The sequence below is a fragment of the Herpailurus yagouaroundi genome, unplaced genomic scaffold (assembly GCF_014898765.1).
Source record: "Herpailurus yagouaroundi ecotype Mexico unplaced genomic scaffold, PumYag 29, whole genome shotgun sequence".
NCBI lineage: Eukaryota > Metazoa > Chordata > Mammalia > Carnivora > Felidae > Herpailurus > Herpailurus yagouaroundi.
Window position 1 is genome coordinate 31,042,645 of NW_024412377.1, and position 19,945 is coordinate 31,062,589.

The window sequence follows — 19,945 nt, forward strand, 5'->3', positions numbered from 1 at the left end:
TTATGGAAGTAAACTGGTACTATATATACTGGGAGTATTTATACTATATAGATACTTATTAAACTATGTATAAAGTATGTATATTGTGTATAGTATAAGTATGTATGCTGGGAAGTTCTATAATTTCTTAAATATAGGAAAAGTATGAAAGTATGTATGGGTGAAGTATGTATACTTTAGTAATACATACTTTATTATATACTTATTCACACAATACAACATTATGATGAGGGTTTTTACCTTTGAGGGTAAATATTCTTCTGAAATAGCATTATATTTAATGGCTGTGTGATGTCCCAACGTGTAAGTGGATGATGGTTTATTTTCTTTTTTTTTTTTTTTTAATTTTTTTTTTCAACGTTTATTTATTTTTGGGACAGAGAGAGACAGAGCATGAACGGGGGAGGAGCAGAGAGAGAGGGAGACACAGAATCGGAAACAGGCTCCAGGCTCTGAGCCATCAGCCCAGAGCCCGACGCGGGGCTCGAACTCACGGACCGCGAGATGGTGACCTGGCTGAAGTCAGACGCTTAACCAACTGCACCACCCAGGCGCCCCGATGGTTTATTTTCTTAAGTAGTGTTGGGGCCAGACAGAGAAGCTGGGTGGGGAAAGTGGGAGGAGAGTCTGTGATGAAACCCGGGCCTGTCTGATCGCCAAGTCTGCCCTTCTTGGCCCCATTCCAGTGCACATTATAGAAAGAGAGCTGGGCCAAGGGTCAAGAACTCTGAGTTCTGTTCTAGTTGTGTGACCTTGGGAAAGTCCCTTCCCTTTTTTTAACCTCAGTTTCCTCATCTGGAAAATAATGGGGTTGGACTTCAGAATCTCTGAGGTCCCTTAATCTCTCTGACTTTACCTTGACATTTCCCACTCTTTCCCAAGGAAGTCCTCAATTGCTTCTGACCAAATCATTTCTGACTGATGTCTCTCAACTACCTGAGTCACTCAACACTCACTGATAGCATACATCCATATAGTGTTCCTCTTTTGCCTAAAGCATCATGCGATAGCTTCCTAGAGCTTCCAGAAAGAGTCGATGCTGGTGGTTGACTCATTCATTCAGCAGGCGGTCATGGTGTCTACAGTGACAGGTGCGTTACTGGTCTTGGTTTCAGTGAGCTGAGTAAGACTCAGTTACACCCTTCTTTAGCTCCCAGTCCTTGGCGGGGACACAGGAGAGGCTATTTCCTCACGCTGCGATCAGTGCCCAAACAAGGGCTTAGAAAAGCAGCCCTGGGGAGAAGAGAACGCCAAGGCCGAGTAGAGGTGTTAGTGAGCCAGTGCTTGTCATGCTCCTGAGCCCTTGTGGAGATCCTGGGTCTCTCTAATTTGAGGTCAGCGTCTGCTGTGGAGAAGATGTTGTGCCAAGTGCTGGGGACAAGAGTCCTTTCAGAGATGCCTACGCCTCAGCCTCTCGCCCCCCCCCCCCCCAGGAAGTTTGAATCTAGAGTGTGAGACCGACGGCAACAAACCACTATGCAGACAGGATGCGATGAGGGCTGGGGAAGACGGGATGATTTAGCAGGCACCGGCATTCCCCGGGGCTACTGGTGCCACAGTTATGAAAAATACTCCTTCCTGGGGCACCTGGGTGGCTCACTCAGTTAAGCGTCCAGCTTTGGCTCAGGTCATGATCTCATGGTTTGTGAGTTCAAGTCCCACGTCAGGCTCAGGCTCTGTGCTGATGGCTCAGAGCCTGGAGCCTGCTTCGGATTCTGTGTCTTCCTCTCTCTCTCTCTCTCTGCCCCTCCCCCATTCACACTCTGTCTATCTGTCTCTCTCTCTCTCTCTCTCTCAAAAATAAACATTAAAAGAAGAATCAGAATACCAATTTATTAATTTTCAGTGGGAAATAAAACTGGAAAAGTGACTGGTGCCCAGCCTTTTGGTGCAAAGTGACTTACAGGACTAAATTATGCATTCTGAAAGTGTCATCATAGTGAAGTGAACCCGTTATCTTAGAGAAATATTTCTTTTAAAACCTAACATATGGCTCTGAAAGTAATGCATATTTCTGAAGAACATTTACAAAATACAGAAAAGTATAAAAAAGCAAGTTAAAATCACTCAACCTCTCTGTCCAGAAATAGAGTAGTTTTACCTCCCTTTATAGCTTTCTTTAAAAATTTTTTATTTATTTATTTTATTTTTTATTAGAGAGAGAGAGAGAGAGAGAGTGTGTGTGTGTGTGTGTGTGTGTGTGGGCAGAGGAGAGGGGCAGAGAGAGAGGAGAAAGAGAATCCCAAGCAGGCTCTGTGCTGTCAGCATGGAGCCCGACACAGAGCTTGATCCCACGACCCCGGGATCATGACCTGAGTCAAAATCAGAGTTGGACGCTCAACTGACTGAGCTACCCAGGCGCCCCCCTCCATAGCTTTTTAAAAAATAACATAAGTACTTTGAAAAGTACAAAATGGAATGTATAGTTCAGTGTATTTTTAGAAAGTGTATGAAAAAGGTCAAGAAAAACATAGGATTCAAACTTGGCAATGGAGAGAGAAGGGATTGGGTAGGATGGACCTGGTGGGGACTCAATTTCTGTATTATTTGAACATCATCATGATCACATATATTAAAAAAAATTTATTGAAGTGAAATTCACGTAAGATAAAATTAATTATTTTATGGTTAAAATGAACAAATCAGTGATATTTAATACATTCAAAATATGCAACCATTACCTCTGTAATTTGAGAACATTTTTATCACCTCCTAAGGAAGCCTTGTAATCATTAAGCAGTTATTTCACATTACTCCCTTCCTCAGCCCCAGCAATCACCAATCTGCTTTATCTCTCCATGGATTTACTTATTCTGAGCCCCTTGTGCCTCTCCAGCTGTGTTCCCTCCTTGAGCTAAGAATGTTGTCACAACTATTTGACATCACACTAACTGCCTTGCTGGTCTCATTCAAAGAGTTTAGTAAATTCTTGCCAGAGGTGTTTTAAGTTTAGTGCATTGACACATAAGTAATCATGTCTAGAGATAGGATGTGCTCCCACTTCATAGTCTTTTAATAAACTATAAAATATTGACTTTCAGAGAGATAATTCTTTTTGATTTCCAGAAATATGACATTTATAGCCAAGAGTCCTCTTGCTTTATTTGGCCTTGCTAGAAGTTTCTAAACCAGTTGGATTGCCCAATAAAATATCCTTTTGTTTTACTGTTTATCAGTTTAGTAACTCGCTGTGTCTTCTTGAGCAAGCCATTTCATTTATCTAGATCTTAATTTCTTCATCTACCAACTGGCTTCTAAATTCCCTTACAGATTTTTAAGATGTCTGATTCTAAGGTGCACATGTGAGCAGTATTTTCCAAAACTAAACAATGGTGATATTGACCAGTTTATTATCTGTGACTGTTCAGTTGTGCTCCTATTAAATTTCATTGTTTGTATTAAATGTCTTGGTTTTGGTCTTTCAGTCTTATCTGAACCCTTGTCATTGGCCCCTGAATCACTGGAAGTTTCCATCGATTCTGCACGTCAGTGTTTGCATTTACAATGGAGTGTCCACAACCTTGCTTATCATCAGGAATTAAAGATGGTTTTTCAGATAGAAATCAGTAGAATTAAAACATCTAATGTCATCTGGGTGGTAAGTATTTTTTCATCTTTTTGGCTCAACATTTTAAAACTCCTTTTCTGACACCGTGATTTGTCTTTTATAACATTTGCAAAAATCCCAATATGGAAACACTTAGCAACACAAAATGGTTTTCCTAAACAATTACCTTTCTGTGTTTTTAGTTAAGAAGATAGAGGACAAAGTAACATGACATCTTTGGTTCAGTAGGTTGGATGAGATGTGTTAAGAAAATAGATTATTTCTTCATTTCTGCCCTGTCCCCTAAGAAGGCTCTTGGGGCTGTCCTTATGAGTCCTAGATTCCAAAAATCCATGAAGGTCAACCTCTTTCCTCTTCCCTGTCCACCAGAGATTTTCCTAAATAAGGTATAATTTTTTGGCAACATTCTTCTTGTCAGTTTCTTTGCTCATACCATGCTGAAATACATTTCTATCCAGTAAAGAAAGAGGTTCTTCATGGACCTACCATGTTGGAGAGTAGCACAGCATGTTCTTTGTTGCCTCACTTGGGGCTTTTTCTACAACAGATTAAATTGTGAAAATCCTTATTTTCACAATCTCTTTGCCTTTGAATTCTTTGGAATAGATTTTTCACTTGCCTTGGTTCAAATCATGGTTGTGTCCATTTAGCTGATGCTTCTCCATCTAGTGCACTGTGACACTTTGGTGGTTTCTTTCAATTTCCATTTATGGTCCAGGGAATCTTAATTAATCTATACATACATCATGCTCGTTCATTATCATGGGATGTTGAAAGACAGTACAATGGAATGTTGTCTCATTGAAGGGGAACAGAGAATTTGCCTGAATTGAAGGGAAACACAGGAATGTGTCATTGCTGGGGACCTCCATTTGCTCAGTGGAAAGACAATCTTCTCTCAGGCAGTGGAGGCATGGGTACAGGGTACAGAATGGTTAGTTCCTTTAGTAAAGTATAAATGCCACTAATTTTATGTTATTTAAAAAAAATTTTTTTTACACTTATTTTTTTGAGAGACAGAGACAGAGCCCAAGTGGGGGGAGGGGCAGAGAGAGAGGGAGACACAGAATCTGAAACAGGCTCCAGGCTCTGAGCCGTCAGCACAGAGCCCGACGCGAGGCTCGAACCCACAGACCACAAGATCATGACCTGAGCCGAAGTTGGACACTTAACTGACTGAGCCACCCAGGTGCCCCATAAATGCCACTAATTTTGAAGCCTCCAGTTACTTTCCATATTCGTGATTGCATTTGAGATCTGAGTGAGAGGCCTAAATTAAATAGAACTCTGACTCTGTGAATTTAGGATTGATACCAGATCTGCAATTCCACACGTCCATGGGAAACTACCAAGAATGAAAGCTCGTTGGTGTTCTGATTTTAAACAACAGTAATGCTCATGGACAGCTGCTCACCGCCCACTGTCGGTACCTCTTCCCACTATTGTACCTCATGCTAATCATTTTTGTATTTGTATATCTTTGATGGATACACTCACTCGTTGTTGATTTGGACCCAGTAAAATATTATGCAAAGGTCATATTGAGACTACTTGTATAAGAAAAAGAAATTCAGGAGAAATGCTGGAAGAATCTATGGAAAACTAGTACCTCACACTACTAGCAGAAGTGACACTGACCATAGATGGACTGGGTTCCATTTTCTATTTTCCTAACGGGTAGTTGTTCATATCTGTTTTCACCTTTGATTTGTGTAAGAGTTCTTTTCTCAGGGTAAAGCACCTTGTGAAACCTACTTCTGTAACTACTAAGACTCAAGATCTTTGTCCAAGGTATTGTCCCCATATCACCCAGCTCAGCCTCACGGGGGGGAAGGAGAAAACCAAGGCCTAGAGAGGTCTGTTGTGCTACTCAAGGTGACAGAGTCAGCGCAGTGCCCTCCTTCACCCACGTGCCCGGTCAGCGATGATGGCCACATGCAGTCCCCAGGACGTCAGTGGCCGTGTGTCCCACAACAGTGCCGTGAGAAGCCCTTGTCTGAACCTCGCAGGCCTAAAGTCAAGGAAAGACATGAGGTTCCCCCTCCAGTGCAGGGGAAGAAAGGCAGCCAAGGGGGTCTGCTTCTGTCTCGAGCGCCATCTCCCTTTCATAAGGCCGTTCCCTGTAACGCAAGCCTGACGGGACACTTGCATTCATGCGCAGAAGGAGTAGCTTTTAGGACTCGTGCCTCAGATGATCCTGTTCCTAAACAGGCCTAGCAAGACCCCCTGCCCCAAGTGCTCACAGCTGGGCCAGGCCCCTGAGCCACCTCCCCGAGGGTGCGGGCCACTCGGGGCCTTGCTGGCGGCCACGGGCTCTACACGGTCTCCCCTGGGCCGGGCTCTGCCCTCGGCCCATCCAGCCACTTGCTTTATGGTCCCGGCAGTGGCAGAAGGCAGAGTCGGGTGGTAGCTCCAGCCCAGAAGGAGGCCCGGAGCCGTCGGCCGGGGCTCCGCGAGCACCTCAGGAGCCAGTCGGTGGCCTCAGTTGGACTTCCGTATCGATGCGTGTGCCAGTTTCTTGTGACTTACTGGTGTCTGCCGGGGCCGAATGAAACTTGCCACTTCAATTGGTGAAAACAGCCCAAACACAGTTCATCACTTTTTTTTTTTTTTTTTTTGTAATCACTGAATTGATGCATTCAAGGAAAATTTTATCTCCTGCATTGCGAGTCTTTAAACAGCACACAGCACAAATTGTGGTTAGACAGAACCCACACAAGTAGCGTCTGAAAGAAATAGAGCCCACAGCATGTTAATGAAGTGATGAGATCATTCAGCGCATCGTTGGAGACTGGGAGCCTGGGTCCAGCCATTAATTCAAGGCACAGGTCTGTGAGCGCTGAGCGGGAATGAGGAGGTAAACGCAGGAACAAGGGTGTCCTAAATGTGGGAAGCGCCAAGCTGGCAGCTGACAAGGTCGCTGAGGGCTTGGGATTAGGCCGGACCTTCTCCAGCAACTTGAAAAAGGATGGTTTGAGCCAAAATAAGAGAGAGGATTAGAAGCTAGTGTAGAAGGGAGGGCGGAGAAGAATGTTCTGGGAAGAGCCCACAGGTCTGAGCCAAGGCCCAGAGGGAAGGGCTGTGAGCTGCCAGGCCTGAAAACACTGAGCACTTGGGGGCGGGCGTGACCCAGGAGCGGGCCTCACCGGACACTGGGGGTCATGGTCACTTCTCCTGTTTTATCCTGACGGCCATAAGGAGAGGAATGACAGGATCTGGTTGGACGTGTTTGAAAAGTCCACTCTGGCTGCGGGTGGGGAAGCTGGAAGAGGCGGAGTGTAACCTGTATGAAGCGGGCTGTGGGGTGGGTCCAGCAGAGAGGTGCGTGGAGTGGCTGGGGACGGTGGAGACGACAAAAGAGGCTAAATCTCAAAGAGAAGGAGGTAAAATCCAGACTGTGGCCTGTTGACAGCAGGGTCTCCATTATGGATACAATCTTGTTGTTTTGTTTTTGGTATTTGCTCTTAAACAATATTTAATCAAAATATACTCAAGACTGCTCATATTAAATAGTAGAAGTTGCATAGATCAGGACCTGAAAAGTTATACTTAAAAAATATTTTTTTAGGGGCTCCTGGATGGTTCAATCAGTTAAGGTCATGATCTTGTGGTTCGTGAGTTTGAGGCCCATGTCTGGCTCTGTGCTGACAGAGCAGAGACTGCTTGGGATTCTCTCTTTCCCTCTCTCTATCTGCCCCCCCGCCAAATACATAAATAAACTTTAGAAAAAAATAAAAAATAGGGGTGTCTGGGTGGCTCAGTCTGTTAAGCGTCCAACTTCAGCTCAGGTCATGATCTCACGGTTTGTGAGTTCAAGCCCCGTGTCGGGCTCTGTGCTGACAGCTCAGAGCCTGGAACCTGCTTCAGATTCTGTGTCTCCCTCTCTCTCTGCCCCTTCCCCTTCACACTCTGTCTCTGTCTCTGAAAAATAAATAAATCACAAAAAAATAAAAATAAAAAATATGTTTTGTAGTTTAGAGATCAAACAATCCAATAAACCGAGATAGAAACATTCCGTAACTCACCAGTCCTGCATAGAGGATGAGCACGGTCACCCTCGGGTGCCGCCCAGGTGGACTGAGGTACTCTCACCCCAGGGCTGGGTTGGCTTCTGCCCAGGGTGATGGTTAAGGTTGGCAGCCTGGGAAGAGAAGAAGGCATCAGTGGAGGGCAGGCCTCAAGGTTTGCCAGCTCCAGGTTGTGTGTGACATGCATATTGCCCCATCCTCTTGATTGTAGGGCTTACACTTGGCCCTTAGAGATGGGGGTTCAGACTCAGTTTTCCGCAGGAAACGCAGGTGTTTGTTGTCCCGTCACCCAGCTGTGGGGGCCGAGAGCCGGTGTCCTGGAGGGGCCCACCGAGGAGCATGCGTGCCCAGAGCCGTGTGGGACGTGAACAAGAATAAAACCCAGTCCCTGCGGTCTTGGGGCCATGCTCGAGCCAGGGACACAAGGACAGATGAAGTACCAGCAGCTACACACAGTGTACAGGAGGGCTTCGGGAGAGGTGGGGTTGGGTGCGTCCTGCGCCTGCATAGTGTGCAGGGAGAGTGGGGACCCGAGCCAGGGGCCCTGTGTGAGGAAACGCTGAGGTGGAAAAGCGTAAAGCTATTCCCGAAGTGCGAGGTAGAGCACTGTGTCCAGAGAGATTCCTGCAAGGGAGAGGTAGGTTGGGGTCAGAATATACATGGCTGTAGATGGTTTACAGGAGCCATAGAAGCCTATGGAATTAGAGAATGAAAATACCAGTAATTTAGAAAGGTCAAGATTAAAGGCTGTGGGGGAAGACCAGTTGTAGTTCCACGTGGGCAAGCTTCCCACAGTGGAAGACATTCCTGTGTGGTTGACATTCTGACAGATGGAGCTCAAAGAAGAGGATCCAGTCCCTGTGGCCACCAGGTCTACAAAGATAAGGGACCAAACCAAATGAAACAGAAAACAGACAAACAAAGCCCACGGGCCTCATGGAGATCCATCTACTGGCTTCTGACAGTGGAACTCCTGGGTGCCATGAAGGGCTGCCCTCTCTACTGAGATTTGGCCAACATGATCCGACCCTGGCTAAAAATGAATGTTAAAAAAATACTCATTAGTCTTGCTTATACTTTTTAATTTTGTACTGTTTATTTTATTTTTGAGACAGAGAGACAGTGTGTGAGTGGGGGAGGAGCAGAGAGAGAGGAGACACAGAATCCGAAACAGGCTTCAGGCTCTGAGCTGTCAGAACAGAGCCTGACTGCAAGGGGGTGGGGGGGCGGGGGGAGTCTCGAACTCACAAGCTATGACATGACCTGAGCCGAAGTCGGAAGCTTAACTGACTGAGCCACCCGGGCGCCCCTGGTCTTCCTTATTTTTAAAGAATGACTCAGTTCTCTAGTTTGCAAAAATTTTTCTCAGCAGGCCTGTGTGACAAGCACGGTGCCTACCTTCTGACTCTGCTCTCTTCCCCTAAGACGTAAGTAGCTTCAGTTTTCTCTCACTTCCTCCACATGAGCCATAGGGCACGGGAGCTGAGTTCTCAAAGGACAGGAGGCTGCGGCAGGTGCTGCTGAGACATTGGAGCAGGGGTGACTGGCTGATGGGGAATGAACTACGCTTGCGCGTGTTGGGAGCTTCGGTGGGCTCTCAGGTGTGTGCTTTGGGGTAACTGGTCAAGCCATTTTCCAGGGCAGCATCGCTCCATGTTTCCAAGTTTTTCTCTTTATTTCTAGGAGAACTATAGCACCATTGTGAAGCGGAACCAAGTTCTGCGTTGGAGCTGGGAATCCAAGCTTCCTTTGGAATGTGCAAAACACTCTGTAAGAATGAGGGGTGCGGTGGATGACGCCCAGGTCCCCGAGCTGAGGTTCTGGAGCAATTGGACTTCGTGGGAGGAGGTAGATGGTAAGGAGTGAGGTGATAAAAGAATTAAAGTGTTTCATATTTAATATTATTTGGGGATCAATAGTCAAATAGTGGAAGTCTCTTTTGAGGAGACTGGGTAGAAAAAGGACATTGTTTTTCTTTGTCTTCCCTTGGAACTAAGAACTGTGGGTGTGAAACTTGCCACCAGGAGATAGACATCTATGGTTTTGCCTCAGAATTTGCTCATTGAGGTAATGAGGCAAGTTCAGACACCTTCATATCCATTTTCCAAACATGTGACACAGGCAATGCTAAGAAAACACGGCAGGACATAAATTGCACATGTCGTTATTAGAATAGGACAAAATGTGTATGCATCTAGAACAGAGGTTGGGAAGCTTTTCTGTAAAGGGCAAAATAGGAAATATTTTAGGCTTTACAGACCTTGGTGGTCTTAGGACTATTCAGCTGTGCTATTTTAACATGAAAGCAGTCCTAAGCAATATGTAGACAAATGAGAATGGTTGTGTTCTAATAAAACTTTATTTACAAAAACAGATGGCAGGCTGGAGTTGGCCCAGGGCTATAGTCCGAAGATGCCTGATGTAGAGAGAAGGGGGTGAAATATGGACAAGTAAAATCGGGTCTTCCTTTGAGTAATGAGATTATGGATAAATATGTCTTCGATATCTCTTAATTTTGATAAATTAATTTTTTTATAATTAAGATTTAGAGTAGATTTCTCCAGTTTCTTATGCTTCATTTGAACTATAGGCAGGTTCTAAAGCAAAGGCATTTGGCTCTCTCTCAACCTCTATACCCTGCCAGAGTATCTGAAATTCCTGCCAACAGAACAGGAATGTTAAGTGTTTATGCAAATTTATTAAGTCAAACTGATAACACATTAACCCGTGAGTGGCCTAGTGATTAGTTTAATACTGGTAATAGAATTAAATCTGCATTTTAGTCATATTCTAAGTAGTCTACATATTCATTTAGCCCTCAGCTCAGTCCTTTGAAATGTGTATTGGTCTTATTCCCACTTCACAGATGAGGAACCTGAGGCACATTTAGTTTAAAGAACCCACGCGAGGTCATCAAGCCAGTTAGCGATAGAGCCAAAATTCCAACCTGACAGCGTGGCTCCAGGGACCGCCCTCTTCACATCACATCCAACTGTTGAAAGAGAACACACACAAGAAAAACAGAGATTAAAATAAAACGATAGTAAGAGAGAGAGAGAGAGAGAGAGAGAACAACATTAGTAACAACTTTGATAAGATAGACTAGATTTCTCAAAACTATAACCTCCAAACTACTCAGGAACAAATGGAAAGCCTAACTGATGGTTCCTAACCCCCAAACGCTGGTTCTCAACCATGGTTACACGTTAGAATCACCTGAGGACCTTTAAGAGCGCTCCTATGCCCAGGCTACACGGTGTGGGTGACGTTGCTGGTGGCAGTTTCAGTGACAGCAGTGGGCCGAGTGAGCAGGAGCAATGGGGCCAGGCGCTTAGAAAGGGGAAGCTCCTTCAGGGAGGCTGACCGTGGAGGAGCAGGTCCAGAGTGGGCTGGAGGGAAGCATGGGGAGGATGGCGAGTTGGCTTACAATGCGGGACACCTGAGGAGTTTTATACACTGGTGGCCATACAGAAGGGGACACAATGGAACAGGAGATATTTGAGTGACTGGCATTTCTGAGAAGGTGAGAAGAAATGAAGAGGGACACATGGCCGTGGAGATGGGCAGACCTGGCAGGTGTGAATGTGGCTTTGCCACATTTGCTGAGCTTGGGCTCAGACCTAGCTGTGGCGGTGATGAGAGGGGGGAAGGATGGCATGAGATCATGTGCAGCCCACTGAATGCAGATCCTCCCTCGTGGCTGCGGTCCGTGGAGGGCAGCTACCACTGTCCTAGCCAGATTCTAGCCGTGACCCAGTAATCCCAGTGTGACAGGACATGCTGTCTTTGTCCAGCAGCAGCTTTCGTGTGACCACAGGAGCCATCTTGGGAAGGATTGTTTCTGCAGGCTCCCAAGTTTAATGGTTTGCCTAGAAATTTAGGCTCCTATTTCTCGAGGAGGTAGAGGAGGTAAATTTATCTGTTGAGAAGGGAGAACAGAGGGGCTGGTTTGACTTGAGTGATGTTCTAACTGAGCTGTCTTTTTTTTGTCTTGTAGTACAGAGTTCTCTTGGACACGATCCATTGTTCGTTTTCCCTAAGGATAAGCTGGTGGAAGAAGGCTCCAATGTCACCATTTGTTACGTTTCTAGGAGCCATCAAAACAACATATCCTGTTATTTGGAAGGCGTACGGATGCATGGAGAACAACTTGATCCAAACGTCTGTGTGTTCCACTTGAAGAACGTTCCTTTCGTTAGAGAAACTGGGACAAATGTCTATTGTAAGGCAGACCAAGGAGACGTTATAAAAGGCATCGTTCTCTTTGTATCCAGTAAGTATGTACGTTCTCTCTGCTCTCTCTTCCCATTTCTATGGAGTAGCTAGAATGTCCTTTACCAGAAGACAAGTAAGCATTTCCACTCGTGGTCTGGATGTTCTTTTGTCTCCCGAATCTTTTAGGAGAGACTCTGGCAAAGATCCTCTGAAGCAGTACTTGCAGGATTTCCTGTTGTTTTCTTGCCCTTATGAACCATTTTCTTCCTAGAAACCAAGAGTATTAAAGGGGGGAAAGTTCAGGTCATGGCCGGGGCCACTGGGAAGGGCCCTGCCTCGCCTTAGCCGTGCTGCAGTCGGACAGTGGGGAGAGAGATGGCAGGTCAGACGACTCCGGAGAGGCAGCCAGTGCTGTGCCCAGGAGACCTGGCTTTAAATCTTCCCACACCTGGGCGTGTCACGTTGGCTAAGTTTCCTAGCTTCTCTGAGCCAGTTTCCTCCTCTGTGAATGGGCCCAGTAATGGTTGTTTGAGGGTGAATGAACAGGGACGGGGCCTGGCCCCGACACTGTAGCTGCACATAGTAGGAATTCGGCAAATGGAGGCCATCCCTGTTCTGAGGTGGGTGCAGAAAGTGTCAGGTGCCTCCGTCGGTGGCAGCCAGTGGAGAGGGAACGTTTTATTGTTTATGTAGGTCTGTGTGAACATACATGCCCGCTGGCCTCCTGTGTTTTGTGTGGAGGCCTCCCTTCCCCTGCTCGCTAGGTAGGCCAATATCTGCGACTGCCGGGTCCCTGCTTCTGCTGCCAGGGGCAGACTCCAGGCTCCCAGACACCTGGTGCAGCTGTTCCCCTTGGAACAGCCTCTGAGAGCCTCGTGGCTCCGGGGGCTTGGAGGTGCTGCCCGGGTCCTAAGAACTCCCACTCCCTGCTGCTGAGTTTAATGGCTCCCCAAATCTGACTTCAGGGCATCCCCAGCATAATAGCCCTGAGGCTGTCTGCAAGCCCCAGCTTCCACAGTGAGGCAGCAGGCAACACTGACTCCATTCATTCATTCTTTCTTTCTTTCGCTCACTCACTCTGACACTTGGCGACTTGTTGAGTGCCTACTAGCAGGTACTGGGGGTCCAACTTCCATCACATGGACACAGTGCAGCTCACCGCAGAACTACTACCGGTCCCCGTCCCCGTGATGCCTCAGAAAAGAACAAGGAAAGGAAGAGAAGGGGCCAAGATGGGGCACCTGACACGTGACCTTCTGGAGCTGCCAGTGTGATCCTTCTGTCATTCAGCCCTGTGGCCTCAGACCCAAAGGGAGCTTTTCCTATTTTCCTTGTCTTTCAATAAAGGGATTTGACTAGATCTTTCATCTGTTTTCTTTGTGTGGCCAGAAGTATTTGAAGAGCCCAAGGATTTTTCTTGTGAAACCCGGGACTTGAAGACTTTGAACTGTACTTGGGCTCCCGGGAGCGACGCTGGCTTGCTCACACAGCTTTCCCAAAGCTACACTTTGTTTGAATCGTAAGTCGGCTCTGATTACGTTCTTGACAGGTCCCTTCTTGTGCCAACAATAAGGGTCACATTTAGATGTTACAGACAATGTGAAGAAATAGTTTACAACCACCCTACCAGAGTCAGAAAGAAGTCTTTAAGCGGTCACAACTGTATAATGCTTTTCACCTGAGTTCCCTGAAAGGAAAACGTAGCATAAAAATGATAAAAACAGTTAATGATGAATCTTGAGGTGTAAATTGTTCCATCTGGTGATCTGGGTATATCTAATTTCTAACTGTTTAAGAATATTCAAAATAAATTGAGGAGTATTCTCACCACCCATGTTGGGGGTGGACAGTCAGCAATTCATCGCTACATAAACCGAATAAACCTTTAACCACATAAATGGAAGTTGTTGAAACAACATCTTCCTTGGTGGTATTTGTTGATGCAAGTGGATCAGTGACATTGTGTGCAACACAGTTTGAAAGCCACCAAGTGTGCCCCAAGGGTACAGGGTTGCAGATCTGCGTTGACAGAAGTGGAAACCCTGAAATTATTGTTTTGGGTGTGTTTTTCTTTTAAGGTTTTCTGGGAAAAAGACACTTTGTAAACACAAAAGCTGGTGTAACTGGCAAGTATCTCCAGACTCCCAAGAAATGTACAACTTCACACTCACAGCTGAAAACTACTTAAGAAAGAGAAGTGTTCATCTTCTTTTCAACTTGACTCATCGAGGTGAGACCATTGTCGGAGTTTGCTGTGGTTACTGACTCGTTGTTGTGTCACACACTGTGTGATCACGGAAATGTGCTGTAGATGTTAGCCTAAGTCACATCCTACGTGGACGTTTTAATCTATATCTCTTGTCGACACCACACTTCACGGGTGCATGCATGGCCCCTGGTCCCCTATGATTTGTTTTGAAGATGCAATAAGCACCTGTATGCTTACTACTCACCTTTAGACTAGAATTCTAACAGTAACTCACTTCATCTCCTGCCCCACAGCCCCCCACACCCTGTTCCTCCACTGAGATCATGTAAATCGTGCACGTGTGTGTGCCTGTATGGGAGTACGTATTCTCACTTCTAATGCAATTCTAAAAAGACTGTATTTTTATTTTGTTTGGTTTTAATGTATGTAAAAGACATCAAGCTATATGTAGTAATTTAGTAATTACTATGTAGATAATATTAAATTGCTAATATTGACCCATATTATTGAGTGTTGTTATAGTCTATTGATTCTCACTGTTATCAAGTATTTCATTGTGTAAGTATACAGGATTTTGTCCAGGCATCTCATTTGTTGGTTTTTCAGGTTGTATCAAGGTTTTGCTCTTGGGTGTGGTGTTAATATGAGCATTATGTGTGCAGGACTCATCTCCAGTTGTTTTTCTTGAGTGTATACCTAAGAGTGGGATTGGTGAGGACATAGAGAATTTGCATGTGCCACGTAGGAGACAGTGCCACATGGCTTTCCAAAGTGGCTGTACCAATTATTCCCTTGCCCTTGAATTCATGTAGTCTTTCCAAGGTGGTATGGTCGGTCACCCTTTTCATTTTTGTCAGTTTAATGGCTACACCGTGGTATTTTATGGTAGTTTCGATCTACGTTGTTTGACCACCTGTTTTCTCTTTTATGAAACGCAGAATCTTTACACATGTTGTTCACTTTTTCTGGAATGTTCTTCCTTCCCCTTTCACCTTTTTAATTCCTACACATCTTTTAGATTCATCACCACTCAGTCAGCTGGGTAATTACAGAGTGCCTCCAGTGTGGCGGGCACTGGGGACCTGGCAGTGAACATAACTGGATAGCTGCCCCTTGTGAGCTTGTCTGCTAGTGTGTGTAGGAGGAGGGGTTGAGAGCGGGGAGTGGAGACATACAGTAAACATAGGGTACTTCAAGTACTGATATGTGCTGTGGAAAAGGTAAAATTCAGGTTTAGGGGAGATAATGCCTGTATCAGGATGAGGGAGTTGAAGAAAGAAGTAGAAGACGTCTAGCGGAAGAGCATTTGAAGCAAAAAGAATAAGATTTGAAAAGGTCATGGGATAAGACCAAACTCTGGGTTGTTGGAGAGACAGAAAGAATGTCCTCATGCTCATACCAGAGATAAAGGAGATTTGGGTGGTAGGCAGTGTCCTGGTCATGTGACAACCGTGGAACTGGATGGTCTTACCTAGTTGTGTTGACAGGTGTTCATCAGGACAGATAAATGATGTGACTCACACTGTGGGAAAAGATCACTCAGGCTGGACCATCAGGGGCGGGGGTGGAGATGGAGAGCTGGTTAGGAGGCCGCTGCGGTTGTCAGGCAGAGACTTTGGACCAGATGGGGTGATGAAGTTGGTGGGGAAGCGGTCATATTGTGAATTCACTTTGGGATGGAGTTGGTAACACTTACTTAGGGAAGGCATGTGCATGGTAAGGGGAAGAGGAATTTAAGATGGTTCCTTAGGATGATTGCAAGGGTTTTGGCCTAAGCAATCGGGCCAGTATTGGAACTATCCCCTGAAATGGGGAGGTACTGGGGAAGAGCAGCGCCAAGCAGGAGCACAGAGTTCCGTGTTTACCAAGTCAAGATTGAGATGTCTTTCAGATATCTCAGGGGAGATGTTGAGGAGACAGTTGGATATAGAGTTTGGAGCGTATCGAACAAGTCTGGGATGGAGAGTTAGACTTGTGAGTGAGTCATCAGCCTGTGGATAGTGACCGAAAAGGAGATAAAAAATGAAGGCTCAGGATAGGGACTTCTAGAACTCCATCTTTTTGGCCAAAAACTCCTTTTACACTTTCACTGTCATGACCCCACTTGCAATGTTACATTTATTTTGTAGTTGTCGATTCGTGCTTACTCCTCTGTTGCCCTTTGAAAGCGAGGGCCGTGCCAGCTTTTGTTTTCTCTCCCATCTGACAATTTCTGTTTTTATTGGTATGTTTGGACCATTTATATTTAACATAATTATTAATAGGGTTGGACGCACGCCTACCATTTTATTAGTTATTTTCTATTTGTTCCCTCTGTTTTTGATCTACACCTCCCTAAAATTGAGTATCTCTTCCCAGCCTGCCACCTTTGGATTATTTGAATACTTTTTTAGTATTCCACTTCAATTTATCTACTGGCTTTTGCCTATATATATTTGTATTCCTTCCCCCCCCCCCCCCCCGGAGATTACAATATGTTATTAATCTTTCACAAGAGTTAGTATTTTTCACTTTAAGTAAAACATAGAAGCCTTCCTTTACCCTCTCACTACCAATGCAGCAATACTTGAATTTCTGGTCTTCTCTGCCTGCCACTATCAGAGTTCTCAAATAGAATATTCGAGAATGCTCCATGTGATATATTTAATTGGATTCAGGGGGATAGACAGGATGGGAGGGGCTTTCTTTATTTTTTCAAGACCTGAACCTCATCCAGTCAGGTTTTCATTTCAGATATTATATTTTTTGGCTCCAAAATTTCCATTTGATTCTTTTTTTTTTTTTAATAGTTTCTGTTTCTCTGCTGAGAAGTGTTTTTCTTCTATTCATTTCAAATGTGCTTACTTTTATGTCACAGATCTGCCTTAAAGTCCGTACGAATTGCATTCTTATGGGCGGGTCACCGTGAGGTTGGCATCCTTTGACTGTCTTTTCTCTTGGAAATTGGTGACGTGTTCTGGAGTTTTGTAGGTAGAATAATTCTAGATTGTACCTTTGATATTACTGACGTTATTTTATTTAGATTTTGGGTTCTGTTATATTCTCCCCATGAGCCCCTTCTCCAAGTTTTGATTCTCCTTCATAATCTGCCTGCTTTTGTTTAATTTTAAGAGTCCTCAGTAGTTTCTTTTTATGTTTTGTTCAGAGTTTCTAATATAATTGGTGAGAGAGAAAGGCTACAGTTGGCTTACTCCATCTGTGCTCTAAGTCTGGTTTTGTTGCCATTTTTTCAAAACTAAACAAAAATAAATAAGAAATGAGCTGCCTATTTACCAAAGTCTTTGGATTTATGCTTGAATTTTTTTTTAAATTTTGTTTCCTTTTTTTTTTTTTTTTTTTTTTTTTTGGCAGTTCACCCAATGGCTCCCTTTAACGTATTTGTCAAAAATGTAAGTGCCACAAATGCCACCATGACCTGGAAGGTCCACTCCATTGGGAATTATTCCACGCTATTGTGTCAGATTGAACTCTATGGTGAAGGAAAAGTGATACAAGTAAGAATACTGCTTCACTTTCTATTTTCAAAAATCTCTTTATGTCCTGAACAGAGAGACTAGTAAATAAAACCTCTTTAAAATCTTATTTCTGTGTGGGTTCAGATGATATGAGTCATCTGTTTAAAAACAGTCCTGAAATTAATCACAAGCTTTAGCATTGGGCAGAGGGCCTTCGAGATTTTTTCACAAAGAAGTAGTAGTCGTACCCCACCTCAGAATGGACCAGGCTGTGATTGGACTTTGCCATGAAGTATGCTCGCTGGTCCTCCTGTCTTCTTTCTTCCTGTCTCCTTTTTTCAGTTCATCTCATTGATTTTCTTCTTTTCCTTCCTCCCTTCCTTCCTTTCTTCGAAGAAGCAAAATGTTTCTGTCAAGGTGAATGGTAAGCACCTCATGAAGAAACTGGAGCCTTCCACAGAGTACACGGCCCAAGTGCGCTGTGCTAATGCCAACCACTTCTGGAAATGGAGTGAATGGACTCGTCGCAACTTTACCACGGCTGAAGCTGGTATGTTCAGTTCCCCTCTCTTTAACCCGAGGATCTAAACTGACTCACAAGAGATGGGTTGGTTTCCCCGAGAGCTTTCAGTTGTACCAAAAACTAAGGAAAAACTATTACAACAGAGGCTGAATATCATCGTTTTGTGGTTGTTTTGTTTTGTTCATTGATTGTTTTTTAGAGGGAGCACTTGCGAACATGAGCTGGGGAGGGTTGGGGGGGGCGGGCAGAGGGAGAGGAAAGAGACAACCTTAAGCAGGCTCCACACTCAGTGAGGAGACCACCTTGGGACTTGATCCCACAGCCTGGGATTGTGACCTGAGCCGAAATTGGGAGTCAGACGCTTAATGGACTGAACCACCCAGGCGCCCCTGAGTACCATCTTTTAAAAAAAGAACTGAATTAAATGCTTAGTGAGATGTGAACGGGAAGGCATCCACCTCAACGGGATCCACCTCATCCACCTCAATGGTCATCCACCTCGGGGACCTAGGTCATTCAGCATTCTTTCTCTTGTACATTTTCTCTCTCGTCTTTGGTTTTGCCAGAACAGCTTATAAGCTCCTGGCGCTGCTGGATTCCCATCGGATCTGGGGCTCCGTAAATTAGGATAGACTTTTAAATTAAGGACTGGGGACAAACGGTAGTGTTGCTGCCGAGGAAGGCATTGATCTCATACCAAACAACTTCAGGCTATGTTTGGAAATGTAATGGTGTTTGGAAACTTAACAATTATTGATACATCGTTTGTTCAACAACAGCAAACCGTGAGCGTTCTCGATCACTGTTGCGGTGGGAGGTTCCTCACCACTGACGGAACAGTGGGCGGGTTTTTCTGACAAATAACCATTATCTTTCAGTTCACGGCGGCCTCAGGAGACTGGATGCCCTGCTTCCAGGAGAGCTCTGCTTTCCTCTCCTCCCAGTTCAAAATTATAAGTTACTGTTGTTGACCAGTTTACAGATGAGGCAGTTTGGGCCCATAGATTGGAGAGACTCACCTAGTTTGCAAAGTTAATGAATGGCAGAGACCTAACAGTATTAATGATTGTAATAGCGGCCAACATTGAGCTCCAGACAGCTTGAGGCGCTTGCCGTGTTTTTCCCTTTTCCTCCTCACAGCACGCAGGAGACACTATGAGTAATTATCCTCACTTCCTAGATGAGGACAGGAGGCACAGAGAAGCTAAGTGACTTAATTGGCTTAGCCTGTCAGCCTGTTGACTGTGACCCACACCCAGGCCACCTGACTCCAGAGCTCCACCCTTAACCAGAGCTGGATTCTATGTGTTCCGTCTCTTGATGTTGTTATTACAGCCTTGAGATCTTGTTGATTCGGGTCTTGTTCTTTGGCTGCCAAAGGAAGGATTATATGTATATATTTTATTCTTGCTTATATTTATGTGTATAGGCTGGCAGGGCTCTTTCTGTGTCTCTCCATGAGGACCATTTTATTTTATTTTATTTTTAAGATTATTTATTTATTTGGAAAGAGAGAGAGCAAATGCACATGCTTGCACATGTGGGAGAGGGACAGAGAGAGAGGGAGAGAGAGAGAGAATCCCAAGCAGGCTCCACATTGTCAGTGCAGAGCCCTGTATGGGCTCTGGATCTCACGAACCTTGAGACCATGATCTGAGCCGAAAACCAAGAGTCAGAAGCTTAACCCATTGAGCCACCCAGGCGCTCCCCCTTGAGGACCGTTAAAGCAGTGACTCGAGCTGAGGGGTGACAGGGACAGCTGATCGGATCCTACACAAGGGTTGGTCACCAGTTGTACTTGGCAGGCTCCCTCTCCTTGTCTGATGTACCCACCCCTCCCCTCACTGGGAGCATAGACCCCTGGAGAATCTGCCACAGAGAGCCCTGTTCCTGACGGTAATGTCACTCCCCAGTTGTGTCTTATTAAAGAATTTTTACTTTGTTACT

The 19,945-nt window shown here is 45.0% G+C and overlaps 1 protein-coding gene across 3 annotated transcripts in view; it reads left to right on the forward strand.

The window, feature by feature from the left end:
* OSMR (oncostatin M receptor) overlaps window positions 1-19,945 on the forward strand; it is a 52,901-nt gene that overhangs the window by 16,280 nt on the left and 16,676 nt on the right. For 2 of the 3 annotated variants that reach the window (XM_040495810.1, XM_040495817.1), the window contains exons 3-9: window positions 3,426-3,598; window positions 9,280-9,451; window positions 11,594-11,869; window positions 13,201-13,330; window positions 13,890-14,041; window positions 17,372-17,514; window positions 17,872-18,025. In XM_040495810.1, the coding sequence (XP_040351744.1) occupies window positions 3,426-3,598; window positions 9,280-9,451; window positions 11,594-11,869; window positions 13,201-13,330; window positions 13,890-14,041; window positions 17,372-17,514; window positions 17,872-18,025 (1,200 nt within the window). The remainder of the gene's footprint in view (window positions 1-3,425; window positions 3,599-9,279; window positions 9,452-11,593; window positions 11,870-13,200; window positions 13,331-13,889; window positions 14,042-17,371; window positions 17,515-17,871; window positions 18,026-19,945) is intronic. The other variant, XM_040495824.1, reaches the window with a different exon arrangement.